The following is a 15,266-nucleotide window of genomic DNA, read 5'->3' as shown; positions in this document are numbered from 1 at the left end:
CTCAAGTTTTAGTTTGGTCAATATGATACAAGAAGAAAATTTTCCTTTTATGAAATGGAGTGTTGTAGGTTGAACAAAACAATCTATCTTGAATTAAAGTACCATTCTCAGTTTTGTGTTAAGGGTGCAAGATTTCTAGACAAGATAAAATATAAAGACCATTTTTATATTAAATTCCTTTCATTTTTCTCTTTTTAGGAAGCCAAATGTGGTGAATTCAAAGCAATTGTAGTGGAAGTATCTGGGCAAGCCTATTACACAGGTACAGCAAGCTTTATCATTGAAGAGGAGGACCCACTGAAAAATGGATTTCTTCTCAAATGACCTTATTCATGACCTCTTACTGTCCCCTTTTAAAGCAACCATTATCCAAGAGCTAATTGTCTTCCTATTCTATAAAAAGGTGTGTCATCTTATACATGTAGATTGCCATCCTATCTAACTAATCACATAATCCTTGATTATGTAAAATCATGTTAACAAATAATAGATATAACATATAACTCTTTAAGGTTTGCAAATTACCTCTCATTTTATTTCATGGCAATATTATTCATATGAACCAATTTAGCTAGAAACATTTTTAATGTTCTAGTAAAACAAAATACTAAGGATGACAATACAATTTTTACTTTTATAGTGGTGCTTAGCATAAATGATAATAAAAATTACCCATTTCAAATAGATTTGTAAATTTTGGAGTTTTGAAGGTACCATCTTATCTTTCAATGTTGTGTTAAAGAGGCTGAATAAAAGACACTGTTTGAATGGTTTATTTATAGCTTAACTCTTAACAAAAACATGCTACACAAGGTCCTTAAGCATCATCTAACAATCATGACAATAAAAATTAAGTGCTGATTATGTGCCAGACACTGTCCTAAGTGCTGGGAATATAAAGGAAGGAAGACTCATGGCCCTTGCCCTCAAGGATCTCAAATTCAAATAAGATATATATTTACATACACACACACATATACACACATTCAAATAAGTTACATATTTATATACACATATACATATATGCACATGCACATATCTGACCAGCTTTGTATATATTATACAGCTATGTATATATTATATACATACCTACATATGTGTACACATAGGTATGTGTGTATCTATGTACATTTTATGTAGATACATATACACATATATATCTGAACATCCCTATTAATTATTGTTTTATATCTCTCCTTCCCTTCATGACTAAACTCTTAGAGAAAGTCACTGGCACTTTGTGTCACTGCCTTACCCTCTCACTTGCTGCTAAGCCCTCAACAATTATGCTTCCAACCTCATAATTCATCGAGATTGCTTTCTCCAAAGTAACCAGTGATATTTTAGTTGTCAGATATCCTTTCCTTAATTTTTATCCTTGTTTCCCTCTCTGTGTCTTTTCACATTGTTGATCATCCTTTTCTCCTGAATATTCTCACTTCTCCAGGGCTTCAATGCAGTGCTTTATCCTGTGTCTGGTTCTGCTTCCCCTGTCTGACCTGTCTCAGTTTCCTTTGCTAGCTCTTCATCCATGTCATGTCCACTAACCTTGGGTGTTCCCCAATCACTCTGGCTTTCACTGATTGCCCAATAATAGGTCCCAACTCAAGCCTCACTTGCTCGTTGTTTGGGTCTTGATGGCTCAGAGTAAGTATAAATAGCAATTATTTCTGTTCTGGCCACAAATTCTGAGGGTCTTTCCCCTCCCAGATTGATTCTTTTATGTATGCACATTAGACCATCTTTTGCTTCAATTCTTGCCTAGCCTTTAATTACTGAATGGGTGTTGCCTCAGACAAACTGAGACCTGGGAAAGACCTTAGCTTAAAAAGGCCAAGGTCTCTCACTGCATTCAGGGCCATCACCAGTCATCTTGACCTATGTCTTGCCACTGGACTCCAGTGATTCTGGAAGAGAGAGTGAGGCTGGTAACTTTGCATAGTCCTACCTCCCTTAAATCCAATTCACCTGCAAGTCAAGACATCACCCTCCTAATGTCATTGGTCCTCCTCGAAAATGAAGGATGAACAACAAGCAATCAATATATGTATGATATATGTGTGTATACATAATGTACCTGTGTTTGTGTGTATTATATATATGATATAGATCCACTAACCATGGATGCTCCCCAAAGCTATGAGTATATATGTGTGTATATGTACTCACATTTTTTTGTTATTCAGTCAGTCAGTCTTGTCTAAGTCTTCACAACCCCATTGACCAACTGTCCATGGGGTTTTCTTGGCAAAGATAGTGGAGTAGATTGCCATTGCCTTCTCCAGTGGATCCAGTGCCAGTCAGGCAATCAAATGTTAAGTAACTTGTCCAGGTTATACAGCTAGGAAGTGTCTGAGGCTGGATTTGAACTCAGGTCCTCCTGATGCCAGACCTAGTGCTCTACATCCACTGAGCCACCAGCTGCCTCATGTATACGCATACATGTATATATTTTTGTGTGTATGGCATATATTATATATGTGTGTGGTACATATGTAGATTTTTGTATATGTGCTATACACATGTGTATTGTATGTGTTACATATACATGTGTACATCTTTGTGTAAGTACATATATATAGTATACTAATTTTATGTAGAATACACATATGTGTATACATGCAGTACATGTATACATACATATACAGCATAAATGGAAGGTAATTTCAGAAGAAGAAAAGTGGGAGTACTAAAGCCCAAAATTAATTGAGGCTGGCAAGAAAATCTAAGGGAAATAAATGATCTGACAGATGAATGTTTTTTAAGTGGTGATGTCAAATGCCTTTGCTTCAGAATTTGTTTATAAAAGCATATCACTCCATCAATAAACTAGAAGTATCGAGGGAGGTGAGGTTCAATTGACCACCTGACTCTTTAAGCAACATAAGTGAGCTAATAGCTAGCATTTATAGAATGTTTTTGAATTTGCAAAGTTCTTTACAAATATTATTTCGTTTTATTCTTTTTTTTTTAGCTTTTTTGTGAGGTGATCGGGGTTAAGTGACTTGGCCAGAGTCACACATATTTCATTTTATTTTTGTAGCAGCTCTGGGAGGTGCTGCTATTATTGCCCCATTTTACAGATGAGCAAAAGCTAGGTTAAGTGATGCAGGATCATATAGCTAGTAAGTGTATGAGGCCACACATGAACTCAGTTCTTTCTGACTCCAGGTCTTAGTGTCAGTCTTCCAGTGCACTCTCATGGAGAGACTGTGGAACTTAAAATGTTCCTGTTTCAGACAGCAGTTTGCCAAAAGCTTGAAGCCTTTCCTGCTCTCTCCCTCATGCCCTTCCTAGCTGCTTAATGACCACTCATTTAACATAATGTTCTTGCATTCCTAAGACATAATCAAAAGGATAACGAGTTTATATAGTGCTTTATGGTTTATAAAGTGTGTTCTAGATGGGAAGATCAAACAAAACCACATAATGCTACATAGTATTATTCCGATTTTATAGATGGGGAAACTGAGAAAATAAGGTAGTACTTGGGCAAATCAGAATCTTTTTGTGATGGAAAGGAACTGGAAATTAAGGGAGAGCCCATTAATTAAGGAATGGCCAAATTATGGTAGATGGATGTAATTAATACTATTGTTCCATAAGAAATGATGAAAAGGGAGATGGAATACAGAATGGGAACCAGCTGAATTCTCCCAACATTCCCCTCCAAACAACTTTAACCTAAGGCCTCAAATAAAATTTTGGAGCAGCAGAGGCACCAGAAAATCAGGGTGACATTTTCCCAGCTTAATATAACTTAGGAGGTCTGCAGAAGAGGTCTATAACACTGGGGTGAGCATAGGCCAGGAGTGTGGCAGAAGCATCAGCAGCAGGCCTTGGAGGCAGCCGTGACAGCAGCAGCAGTAATAGGATCTGGAGCTCTCAGCCCAGAGATGGTCAGACAACTGGTCAGAAAGAGATTACAAGGGATCTTTTGCTGGCACTTGGTGCAGTTTGCACAGATTGGCAACTCTATTGCCCACAAGTAGTTCTGGGTTACAGTTCCAGGACAGAGAGGAGCACTTGGGATTGTTCAAAAGGGACTGGGGGGTGGTGGTGCCTGATCACAGTTCAAGAGCTTAAAAGAACACTAGTATTTGCAACTGCAGGAAAGGAGAAGAGAGGACCTGGTCACAGTTCCAGGGCCAAAAGAAGGCCTTCTTCTTGAGGCTACAGCAGACCATGGGATCATATCACAGAGCAGAGAGGAGCACTACTACTTACTGCTGTAGGGGAACAGGGGCCCTTAGTAGATAAAGACCAGAGTGCAGACCAGGGAAGCAGTGACCCCACCTCTACCAGGATAATACTACCTTGGGAACATCGAAAACTTGCAGACCCCCAGAGCTAGCTCTGAAAAGAAGAGCACAAAAAAGGTTGAAACTTGGCACAGTGCCTCCCTACCCCTAGGTAAGCCAAGCCCAACTTTAAAATAAAGTTCAAAGTCAAGAAATACGTTGGGAAATTTATCAAACAACACCAAAAAAAGAACTTGACCATTAAAAACTACTATGGTGTCAGGGAAGACCAAGACATAAACTTGGAACAAGACAGCAATGTGAAAATAGCTACAAGCAAAGATCCAAGGAAAAATGCTAATCAGATACAAGTTCCTAGAAGAGTTAAAGAAAGAGATAAGAGTAGTAGAGGAAAAATTAGGGGAAAAATGAGAGTGATTCAAGAAAATTATGGAAAAAATAATTAACAGCTTGGTAAAAGAGGCACAAAAACTACTGAAGAAAACACCTTAAAAAACAGAATTGGCCTAATGGTCACAAAAGTTCACTGGAGGAAATAATTCCTTAAAAATTAGAATTTGACAAACAGAAGCTAATGACTCCATGAGACTTCAAGAAACAATAAAACAAAGTCAAAAGTCAAAAGAATGAAAAAATAAAAGAAAATGTGTGAAATATCTCATCAGAAATACAACTGACCTGGAAAATAGATCCAGGAGATTTCATTTAAGAATTATTAGATTACCTGAAAGCCATAATCAAAAAAGAGCCTAGACATAATATTTCAAGAAATTATTAGGAAAACTGCCCTTATATCCTAGAACCAAAGGGTAAAATAGAACTTGAAAGAATCCACCAATCACCTACTGAAAGAGATCCCAACATGAAAACTCCCAGGAATATTAAAGCCAAATTTCAGAGTTCCAAGGTCAAGGAGAAAATACTATAAGCAGCTAGAAAGAAACAATTCAAATATTGTGAAGCCACAGTCAGGATAACACAGGATTTAGCAGCTTCCATGTTAAAGGAATGGAGGACTTAGAATATGATATTCAAGAGGGCAAAGGATCTAGGATTACAATCAAGAATCACCTACCCAGCAAAACTGAATATAATCCTTCAGGGAGAAAAATGGATATTTAATAGAGTAGAGGACTTTCAAGCATTACTGATGAAAAGACTAGAACTGAACAAAAAAATTGATTTTCAAATACAAGACTCAAGAGAAGCATTTAAGGGTAGACAGGAAAGAGAAATCATAAAGGACTCAATAAGTTTAAACTGTTTACATTCCTACATGGGAAGATGATACTTGCAACTAAGAACTTTATCATTTTTAGGGCAGTTGAAAAGAGTAAACATAGACAAAGGGCGCAAGTGTGAGTTGACTATGATGGGATGATATCCACAAGAAAATTAAGGGGTGGGAAAGAGTGATGCTTTGGGAGAAGGGGGAAGGGAGAGGTAGAAGGAGGTAAATTATCTCACAAAAAGGTATGAAAGAACTTTTACAATGGAGGGGAAGGTGGGGAGGGTGGCAGGCAGCGTCGAACCTTACTCTCATTGGAATTGGCTCAGAGAGGGAATAATAAACACACTACTTTGGGTATAGAAATCTATCTTACTCTAAAGAGAAGTGTGTGTGGGGGGGTGACTGATAGAAGGGAAGGCAGATTGAGGGAGGTGGTAGCCAGAAGCAAAACACTTTTGAGGAGGGATAGGAAGAAAGGAGAGAGAGAAGGGGAGAGAGAGAGAGAGTAGGATGGAGAGAGATACATAGTAATTGTAACTGTGAATGTGAATAAGGTGAACTCATCATAAAATGGAAGCACATAGCAGAGTGGATTAAAAACCAGAATCTTACAATATGTTATTTACAAGAAACATACTTGAAGCAGAGAGACACACACAAAATAAAGGTAAGGGGCTGGAGCAGAATTTATTATGCTTCAGCTGAAGTAAAAAATAAAAATAAAAAAAAGACATCATGAGTAACAACCATGATCTCAAACAAAGCAAAAGCAAAAACAAATCTAATTAAAAGAGATAAGGAAATTGCATCTTGCTAAAAAGGTATCATGGACAATGAAATAATATCAATATTAAACATATATGCACCAAATAGTATAGCATCCAAATTCTTAAAGAAAAGTTAAATGAATTGCATGAGGAAATAGACTAGTGGGGAACCTCAATTTTCCTCTCTTAAAACTAGATAATTCTAACCGAAAAGTCAACAAGAAAGAAATTATGGAGATGAATAAAATTTTTAAAAAGTCACATATGATAGACCTCTGGAGAAAACTGAATGGGGATAGAAAAGAATATACTTTTTTCTAATTCATTAGGGCATAAAAACCTCACAAACAAATGGATAAAAGTAGAAATATTAAATGCATTCTTTTCAGATCATAATGCAATAAAATACATTCAGTAAGGGCCATAATAAGATAGATAAAAATTAATTGGAATCTAAACAATCTAATCCTAAAGAATGAGTGGATCAAAGAACAAATCATAGAAGTAATCAATAATTTAACTAAATGAAATGACAACCATGAGACAACATACCAAAATTTACAGCATGCAGCCAAAGTAGTACGTAGGGGAAAATTTATGGAGTAGATCAATGAATTTGACAAGGAACTAAAACAAAACAAAACAAAACAAAAAACTAGAAAAAGAACAAATTAAAAGGCCCCAATTAAATACCAAAAAGTTAATGGAGAGATTAATAAAATGGAAAATAAGAAAATATTGAACTAATAAATAAAACTAGAAGCTGGTTTTATAGGGAAAAACAATAAAAGGATAAACCATTGGTTAATTTGATTTAATAAAAGAAAGAAGAAAACTAAATAACCAGTATAAAAGTGAAAAGAGTGAATTCACCAATGAAAAGGATATTAAACATTACTAGGAGCTATTTGACCCAATTATATGCCAATAAATCTGACAATCTGAAGGAAATGGATGAATATTTACAAAAAAAATATAAATTTCCCAGACTAACAGAAGAGGAAATAGAATACTTAAGTAATCTTATCTTAGAAAAAGAAATTAAACAAGCCATCAATGAACTCCCTAGGAAAAAATTCCCAGGATCAGATGGATTTGCCATTGAATTCTACCAAATATTTAAAGAAGAATTCATTCTAATACTATGTACACTATTTGGAAAATAGGCAAAAAAGAAGTCCTACCAAATTTCTTTTTCAACACAAATATGATGCTGATAAATAAACCAGGAAAAGACAAAACAGAGAAAAAAATTATTAAATCAATTTCCCTAATGAATATTGATGCAAAAATTTTAAATAAAATACTAGTAAGGAGATTATAGCAATATTTTGCAAGGATCATACACTATGATCAAGTGGGATTTATACCAAGAATGCAGAGTTGGTTCAATATTAGGATTCTATCAGCATAATTACAACTATAAATGACAACACCAACAGAAATCATGATTATCTCAATAGATGCAGAAAAAGTTTTTCACAAAATGCAACACTCATTTCTAACAAAAACACTAGAAAGTATAGGAATAAATGGTGCTTTTCTTAAAATAATAAGTAACATATAGATACTAATGCCATCAGTAAGCACTATCTATAATGAGGATAAGCTAGAAGCCTTTCCAATAAGATCAGAGGTAAAGCAAAGATGACTATTATCACCACTATTTTTCAGTATGGTACTAGAAATGCTAGCTATCACAATAGGAGAAGAAAAAGAAATTGGAGGAATTAGAATAGGCAATGAGGAAACAAAATTATCACTCTTTGCAGATGATATGATGGTATACTTAGAGAACCCTTGAAAATGAACTAAAAAACTAGTTGAAATAGTTAACAGCAAAGTTACAGGATATACGTAAACCCATATAAAGCATCGGCATTTCTATTTATTACTGACAAAGTCCAGCAGGAAGAGATAGAAAGAGAAATTCCAGTTAAAATGACTGTACTAAATCACTACAGATTAGAGAAATTTTGCAAATCAAAACAACTCTGAGGTACCACAGCACACCTATCAGATTGCCTAACATGACAAAACAGAAAATGATAAATGCTGGAGAAGATGTGGGAAAATCGGAACACTAATGCATTGTTGGTGGAGTTGTGAACTGATCCAACCATTCTGGAGATCAATTTAGAATTATGCCCAAAGGGCTATAAAAATGTGCATACCCTTTGACCCAGCAATACCACTACTAGGTCTATCTCTCAAAGAGATTTCTTAAAAAATAAAAAGTACCTATTTGTCCAAAAATATTTATAGCAATTCTTTTTATGGTGGCAAAGATTTAGAAAGTAAGGGGATGCTCATAAATTGGGGAATGGCTGAACAAGTTGTGGTATATAACTGTGATAGAAAACTATTGTACTAGAAGAAATGAAGAGCAAGATGCTTTCAGAAAAGCCTGGAAACACTTACATGAACTGATGCAGAATAAAGTGAGCAGAACCAGGCAAACATGGTACACAGTAACAGCAACATTGTGTGAAAAACTGTGAGTGATTGATTTAGCTTTTTTCAGCAATATAATAATCCAAGGTAATTCTGAAGGACTTAGGATGAAAAATGCTATCTATCTCCAGAGAAAGAACTTAAGGACTCTAAATGCAGAACAAAGCATACTTTTTTAAACTTTATTTTTCTTTGTTTTTTTAGGGGGGAGGGGTCTGTGTTTTCTTTCACAACATGACTAACATGGAAGTATGCTTTGCATGACTGTCTTGTGGTATGAGAGACTTAGAGACCTCTCAAGGCCCAGAGTGTAGGATGGTGTCATCTAGAATAAATTCATAGACTCAAGCATTCTTTGAATCAAGGTGGCAAAGATTTATTGTTACACTATACAGCAGGCAGAGGTCCTTAGGGAACTTGCAACCTAACAGGAATGAGGCTAAAACTTATATAGGAAAAGCAGTGAATTATGTGCCAAGTATGCTAATTAGGTGATAACATACAACTACATCATTCACTACTGGAAACCAAGGGGAGGGGGGAAAGAGATGATTCCTGAAGAGCATAGTTTTCATCTGTTTTGTCTGTAACAAGATAGTTTTGGGAGTTGATGTCTATAGCTTGACCTCTGGAACTGTGGGCATCAATAGTTGGTAGTTCTGCTGGTACGTGATAGTCCTGTTCATACAAGGGAAATTCTACAGAGGTCAGCTTGTTCTTGTAACAGAGAGAGATAGTTTGCTTCACTGGGGCCATTCATGGGTCACTGTCAGAGATAGGGTCTTTGGACTGGAGGGAAACTGTCAGGGATGGTGTTTCTGAATTGAGGAATTGGAATCTTGAAATTGAGGTCTGAGTACAAGCACCCAAGTACCCTGTCAACTTTGTATGTATAACCTATATCAAATTGCTTGCCTTCTTAATACTGGGGAGGGGAGAGAGAGAGAGAATTTGGAACTCAAAATATTAAAAACTGTTTTCATATATAATTGGGGAAATAAAATATTAAACACCAGAAAAAGAAAGATCACCCCTTAAAAGAGATTCCAAAATGAAAACTCCTTGTAATATTATAGCCAAATTTCAGAGCTCCTAGATCAAGGAAAAATATTGCAAGCATCCGGAAAGAAACAATTCAAACATTGGGGAGCCACAGCCAGGATAACACAAGATTTAGCCGCTCTCATATGAAAGGAGAGGAGAGCTTATAATCATAAGGGACCCAATGAAGTTAAACTGTTTCTATTCCTATCTAGGTATAGAAATCTATCTTACCCAATAAGGAGATAGGAAAGGAAGGGGATAATATATATGGAAGGGGGGATGATAAGGGAGTAGGTCAGATTAGGGAAGGAGGGACAAGATACAAAGAGAAAGAGAAAGATAAACTGAGGAAAATGGGAAGGGGGTGGGGAAAGACACAGTTAGTGATCATAACTATGAATGGGAATGGGATGAACTAACCAATAGAACGGAAGCAGAATGGATTGGAAACCAGAATCCAACAATATATTGTACACAAGAGTCACACTTGAGACAGAAAGACACACAGAGTTGAAATGGACTGGAGCAGTGTCCTTTATGCTTCAGCTGAAGTGAACAGGGTGTGGTAGAAAGCATAATCTCAGACAAAGCAAAGCAAAAATAAACCCAATTAAAAGAGATCATCAGGGAAGCTATATTTTCCTAAGAGATACCATAGACAATAAAGTAATATAAAATTTTTACATCAAGTTTAAAAAGCCTCATCTCTCAAATATATAGAACTGAGTCACATTTATAAAAAAATAAGAACCATTCTCCAACTGATAAATGGTCAAAGGATATAAACAAGTAGTTTTCAGAAGAAGATATCAAAGCTATTCACAGTCATATGAAAAAATGGTTAGAGAAAGGCAAATTAAAATACCTCTGAGGTACCACCTCACACCTATCAGAAATGACAAGTGCTGGAGGGGATGAGGGAAAATTAATGAATTAATGAGGTACATTAATGAATTGTTGGTGGAATAGTGAACTGGCACAACCATTCTGGACAACAATCTGGAACTTTGCCCAAAAGATTTTAAAGCTTTGAATACTCTTTAATCCAACAATACCACTACTAGATCTGTACCCCACAGAGATCAAAGAAAAAGGAAAAGGACCTATGTGTACAAAAATATTTGTAGCAGCTCTTTTTGTGGTGGCAAAGAATTGGGAAGTTGAGCGGATGCCCGTCAGTTGAGGAATGGCTAAACAAGTTGTGGCAAATGACTATAATGGAGTACTACTGTGCTGGAAATGAGGAAGGGGATGGTTTCAGAAAAAGCAGGGCAAGACCTGATGAACTGATGCAAAGTCAAGTGAGAAGAACTGGGAGATTACTGTGCACAGTAATAGCAACTTTGTGATAGTGATCAACTGAGAAAGATTTGGCCACTCTGATCCATACAGTGATGCAAGATACAAAGGACTCATGATGCAAAAGAAAATGCTACCCACTTCAAGAGAGAGAAGTGATGAACTCTGAGTGCAAACTAAAGTATCATTTTCTTCCTCTTTTGTGATATGGCTAATATAGAGTTATGTTTTACATGAGTTCACATGAATATTTGATAGATTGTTTGCCTTCTCAGTGGGCGGGGGGAGGTGTGAGAGAGAGGAATAGTATCTGGAACTCAAAATAAATAAATAATAAATATTTAAAAAATAAAATAAACACACTTCATACACACACACACACACACACACACACACACATAAATGATGAAATAGATGGTTTCAGAGAACCCTAGGAAGAATTGTATGAACTGATGCAGAGTGAAGTGAGCAGAAACATCTTTGAAATCATCAATGAAATAACCAACTACAGCTCCAGAGAGCCCATGATTAAGAATGCTACCTACCTTTTATGAGAAAAGTAATGGAGTCAAGATGCAGAATGAGACATACATTTCTGAATATGACTAATGTGTGAATTTATATTGCTTGATAATACACATTTGTTAAAAAAGGGTTTTCTTTTTTTCTTTCTCAAGGGGAGGGAAGATGAAGAAAGAAGTGCCTGTTAATTAAAGAAATTAATTTTTTTCAGGCCCATCATCAACAACCCTAGTAAAAATAAAAAGACTTTGTTAGGCGATGTGCTGAGGCACTGAAGATGAAAAACTGGTCCTGCCCCCAAGGAGTTTACATTCTATTGAAGGGATTAACCTCAAAGACTTTCATAATCATTTTTTTGAGTCAGTTAATATTATATTTTTATTCTGCACATATGGAAGGTGAAGCATTGAATTCAATGAACTGAATTTGCCACTCAGCAAGAGAGACTGAAAGAAGGCTGGCAAATACTGGTCAAATTCAATTCAATGCAGCAAACACGTAGTAAGCACCTCCTAAGTTTTAAGGTGGTGTACTTTTCGCCCTAAGAGGTGTGGAAGCAGGACTACTGCAGGAAGATCAAGGTCAGACCACCCATCCATTATCAGCTCAGCCCCATGTCTCGCTCGGTCCAGGGGTTAGGTGTGGAGTGGGTGTGTCAAGCGAGTGAGAGAAAGCCCTTCCTCGCGCTGGTTGTGAGTAAACACCCGGTTGGCCTGGCAACTGCCCGAGCCGGCTGCAGTCACCTGCTCCGAGAGCCCCCAGTGGCGACAGTCCTGGGGCGATGGGCAGGTGGGCCGTGGCTCCTCCTCTTCTCCCTCCTCCGCTGCCTGCCCCGTAGGCCAAGGGGCGTCCTCTCCGCCCCCCTCAGGGTTCAGAGGGGCAGCCTCGGCTCGGGTCGAGTTGAGGCATGAATGGTCCGGTCTTCGCGGAGCACCATGGAGGAGGAGCCGCCGCCGCTGCCGCAGCCGCCGCCTCCACCGCCTTCCACGCCCACGCCGCCCCCTCCCTCCGCCTCCGAGATCACCCCGATGAGCAACCTGACGAGCCTGGGCTCCGCCCGCGGCGGGGGCAGCCTGCTCCCCGAGGCAGCCTTGGGCTCGTCTGGCGCTGCCCCGGCCGCGAGCTTCCCCGCGGCCGTGATCTCCTTTACCACCGTGGCGGCCGTGGCGCGGGGGAGCCGGGGCGGCGGCGGCGGCAGCGGCCTGGCTGGGGCCGACAAGGCCGGGCCGGGCAGCAGCATCCCCAGCAGCAGCAGCAGCAGCATCCCCAGCGGCAGCAGCAGCATCCCCAACGGCAGCAGCATCTCCAGCAGCAGCAGCATCAACGGCAGCAGCATCTCCAGCGGCAGCAGCATCCCCAGCGGGGATCCCGTCCCGGTGGCGACGGGGGCGAAGCGGCTGCTGCTGGAGCCCTGGGCGGCCGTGGCGGGGCAGGCGCTCGTGCTGCTGCTCATCTTCCTGCTCTCCAGCCTGGGCAACTGCGCCGTGATGGGGGTGATCGTGAAGCACCGGCAGCTCCGAACCGTGACCAACGCCTTCATCCTGTCGCTGTCCCTCTCTGACCTGCTCACCGCCCTGCTCTGCCTGCCCGCCGCCTTCCTGGCCCTCTTCACTCGCCACGGCGGCGGCCTCGACGGCCCCCCAGCCGCGCGGCCCTGGCAGCGCTTCTGCACCGCCAGCCGCTTCTTCGGCTCCTGCTTCGGCATCGTGTCCACCTTGACCATGACCCTCATCTCCCTGGACCGCTACAACGCCATCGTGAGGCACCCCGGAAAGAAGATGGGCTGGCGCAGGGCCCTGCTGCTCTTGCTCGCCGTTTGGCTCGTGGCAGCGGGTATCTCTTTCCCCTGGGATCTGCTGCGGGGCTCCGAGGGGAAATGGGACGAGGATGCGCAAGTCGAACCGAAGCAGAGTTTCCACCGCTGCCTATACTTTTCCTACCCGGGCCCCTCCCGCCTGGGTCCCACCTACAACATCTGGCTGATCGTGACCTGTTACCTGTTTCCCTTTGGGATCATGTGCTTCTGTCTCTGCCAGATTTGCAAGACTGTGAGGTTGTCGGAAATTAGGGTACGGCCGGTTTCAACCTACGCCCACCTGTTGCGCTTCTACAGAGAAATGCGCACAGCGACCACGGTTCTCATCATGATCGTTTTCATTATTTTCTGCTGGGGACCCTACTGCCTCCTGGTTCTGTTCACAGCTGCAGCCGGGGCTGCAGGTGCCCAGACACCCCCATTCCACCCGGTCCTGAATACCGTGGCCATATGGATGGCCTGGGCAAATGGAGCCATAAACCCTCTCATCTACGCCATCCGCAACCCCAACATTTCCATACTGCTGAGGCACAAACGGGAGGAAGGTTACAGGACTAGAAATGTAGCCGCCTACTTGTCTAGCCACAATCGAAATCTGGAGGCCAGAAGCATTGCTAATCGTCTCAGAGAACGCTATGCCCACAGGCTCGGCGTGTGCAGTAGAGTGTCCTCTTGCAGTTCTGCTAATGGCGAAGCAGGAGGGGATGTGGCCATGTGGGCTTGTAGAAATCCAGCCCTACTCTTCTGCCGAGATGGGCTACCAGACACCGCATCTGAGGTAGCCATGCAGGGTAAAACAGCAGATACTAGTCTCTAAAACAGTGTGTGCATGGATAGAACCAAGTGCAACCACAGGAATATTCCATCCTTTACATTTTAGGACTAGGGAAATTCCATTGAGGATCAGTGGAGATCCTGAGAACCAAACATTTTATACTGAAAGAAAACAAGAGGGGGCAGGACTTGCCATTTTCAGAAAGGCTGATTAAAACACACACACTCACACAATTACATTTTTGCAAAAGTGCCAAGACTGATGTAAATTGCAAAAAATTAAACCATCTTGACTGACCATCATGAATTTTAAGTACCAAAAAAAAAAAAAGACCAAAAACCAAATACCAGACCAGATCACCTGAAGCCCATATGTATAGGAACCACACTGTGAAAAACAAAAATACAATGTCTTTGAAAGAGGTTATTGCTATTTATTGAAAGGCACAAAAGGTCTCCAGCTATGGCATGGAAAACTAGATACTTGGATCAACTTGTGTTAAGATTGTCCTCTAAATGAATTTAACAAAATTGACAATCAGAATCTACCAATTTATAGAAAATACAACTTATGTATTTTGGGGATAGGATATAAGGAAAGAACGGTTCTTATCCTCACATATCTTACTGTCTTTATGGATTTATGAGGGAAGTAGTCCTGCCTGGAGGAGATTTAGAAATTGGAAAAAATTATATTTACATATTAGGTGCAAAAAACAGTTCAGGAAGAACAAAAACTGAAAGATATGACTCTAAGGAAATATAACTGATTTGATAAACTGCAAAATACACATCTAATTCAGTGTTGCCTTTTCAAGTAGTCACCTTATGAAGACTTAAAACCTATTTGGTGCTCCCTTCTTTGGTATGACCTTTAGAATTTACAGTGCATTCTTTTGAATATCCTTAGTAGCTGCAAATCTGGATTCTTTGAAAGTGGATATGACTCCTGGATAAAGTCATAAGCAAGTATGATGAATATGGTGAATGATCAGACTGAGATAACCTCATAGCTGATCTATATTATTATAAAGTAATGATATTGGTTTTGTTGTGTAGCATATAAGTTAGCTCTGAAGGAGATTCCAAAAGAGGAG

The 15,266-nt window shown here is 39.7% G+C and overlaps 1 protein-coding gene across 1 annotated transcript; it reads left to right on the top strand.

Moving 5' to 3' along the window:
• Positions 1-12,490: 12,490 nt before the first annotated feature.
• On the top strand, positions 12,491-14,834 carry LOC114035897 (G-protein coupled receptor 135-like). The gene has a single exon (XM_027852282.1). The coding sequence runs from the start codon at positions 12,491-12,493 to the stop codon at positions 14,210-14,212; it is 1,722 nt and encodes a 573-aa protein (XP_027708083.1). The 3' UTR covers positions 14,213-14,834.
• The last annotated feature ends 432 nt before the right edge of the window (positions 14,835-15,266 follow it).

Source organism: Vombatus ursinus, unplaced genomic scaffold (assembly GCF_900497805.2).
Source record: "Vombatus ursinus unplaced genomic scaffold, bare-nosed wombat genome assembly UNPS02009553.1, whole genome shotgun sequence".
NCBI lineage: Eukaryota > Metazoa > Chordata > Mammalia > Diprotodontia > Vombatidae > Vombatus > Vombatus ursinus.
Note: the sequence above shows the minus strand (reverse complement) of the source record. Positions and strands in the feature narration are given on the sequence as shown.